The sequence below is a fragment of the Wasmannia auropunctata genome, unplaced genomic scaffold (assembly GCF_000956235.1).
Source record: "Wasmannia auropunctata unplaced genomic scaffold, wasmannia.A_1.0 LD336076.1, whole genome shotgun sequence".
NCBI lineage: Eukaryota > Metazoa > Arthropoda > Insecta > Hymenoptera > Formicidae > Wasmannia > Wasmannia auropunctata.
This window is the reverse complement of record NW_012026814.1, coordinates 4,467,870-4,469,064: the sequence shown is the minus strand read 5'-3', so window position 1 is coordinate 4,469,064 and position 1,195 is coordinate 4,467,870. Positions and strand designations below refer to the sequence as shown.

General features: G+C 31.5%; 1 protein-coding gene across 1 annotated transcript; it reads right to left on the bottom strand.

The window, feature by feature from the left end:
- Positions 1-136: 136 nt before the first annotated feature.
- On the bottom strand, positions 137-499 carry LOC105449503. Its single transcript, XM_011688759.1, has one exon. It carries the CDS (start codon positions 497-499, stop codon positions 137-139), a length of 363 nt encoding a protein of 120 aa, XP_011687061.1.
- Between the last annotated feature and the right edge of the window lie 696 nt (positions 500-1,195).

Sequence of the window (1,195 nt, the reverse complement as noted above, 5' to 3'; positions counted from 1 at the left end):
TTTCGTCCAATTGGTATGTCGTGCGAAGCAAAGATATCTGTTGTTGCCATTTCCGAAAAGTATTATCACCTCCATTGAATTCGCTTAATAATGCGCCGATCTTATTGACGCTGCCGATCGATTTTGGGCCGACTGGTTACTCTGTTTCCCTAATTTCTTGCTCTCTTCTCGATAACTGTAACTCTCTTCTTAACAGGTCGCGTTCTCGTCGCAACAATTCTATCTCTCTTGTTGCCCACTCTGGTACGTTTTCTCGTGGTAATCCGCTATCAGCGGTTGATTGCGTGCTCTCGCCTTCCTCACTAGTCGGTCCTGTATTCGTATTCGTATTCGTATCTTCGTCTACTCTCTCCTTCTCCATTTCGTTCATCCGTGTGCCGGTGGGATCGTATTCGTTCAAACGCTTTATTAATTCGGCCTTAACGCCAGTGGTTGACAAACCGCAAGACTGAAGTATTTCCTTCAGCTCGGCTACTGAGAGTTCGTTACACCCTCTCATCCCATACAGCACAGAACGTTGAAAGAACGTTGCTGAGACGTTGCAATGTTGAATGTTGTAGTGAGAATGTTTTTTCAACGTTGAATCTATGTTGAATTTTTTATATTGATTATTAATGTTGCTGCAACGTTGAATCTATATGTTGAATTTTCTATATTAATTGTTAATGTTGCTGCAATGTTGAATCTATGTTAAATTTTCTAGATTAATTATTTATAATGTTGCTTCAACATTGAAATTATATAGAAAAAATTATTATCTTCTGAAATAATTAATAAAAACATTGCATTAAAAAAATATATAATATATACTATATATATATATATGTATATATATCTAATTCTTATTAAATAAAGAATAAGTTTTTAAACAAATAAAATTATAATGAATCATGTATTTTTTTAATTATATTCTAAAATTTTAGGTTTATGTTCAAAATATAAACAAGTAATTTAGTTAATTTTGTTAAATATGAACTAATTTAAATAAATAAAAACTATCACGATTTCAACTTGATTTCCTAGCTAACGAAGCTCATTTACGAACGACATTTAAATCTTTACGCGGAAATCGATGTTGGTCATTTTGATTATCAAACATGTTATTGTATGTTAACATTTATAAAAAGATATATTTTAAGAGATGTTTTTTTTGATAATTATATTAATTTGATCTATCACGAATATATCCATAATA

Bases quoted from the DNA above. Each gene is read 5' to 3' on its own strand.
- LOC105449503 (XM_011688759.1), bottom strand. From the start codon at position 499: ATGAGAGGGTGTAACGAACTCTCAGTAGCCGAGCTGAAGGAAATACTT.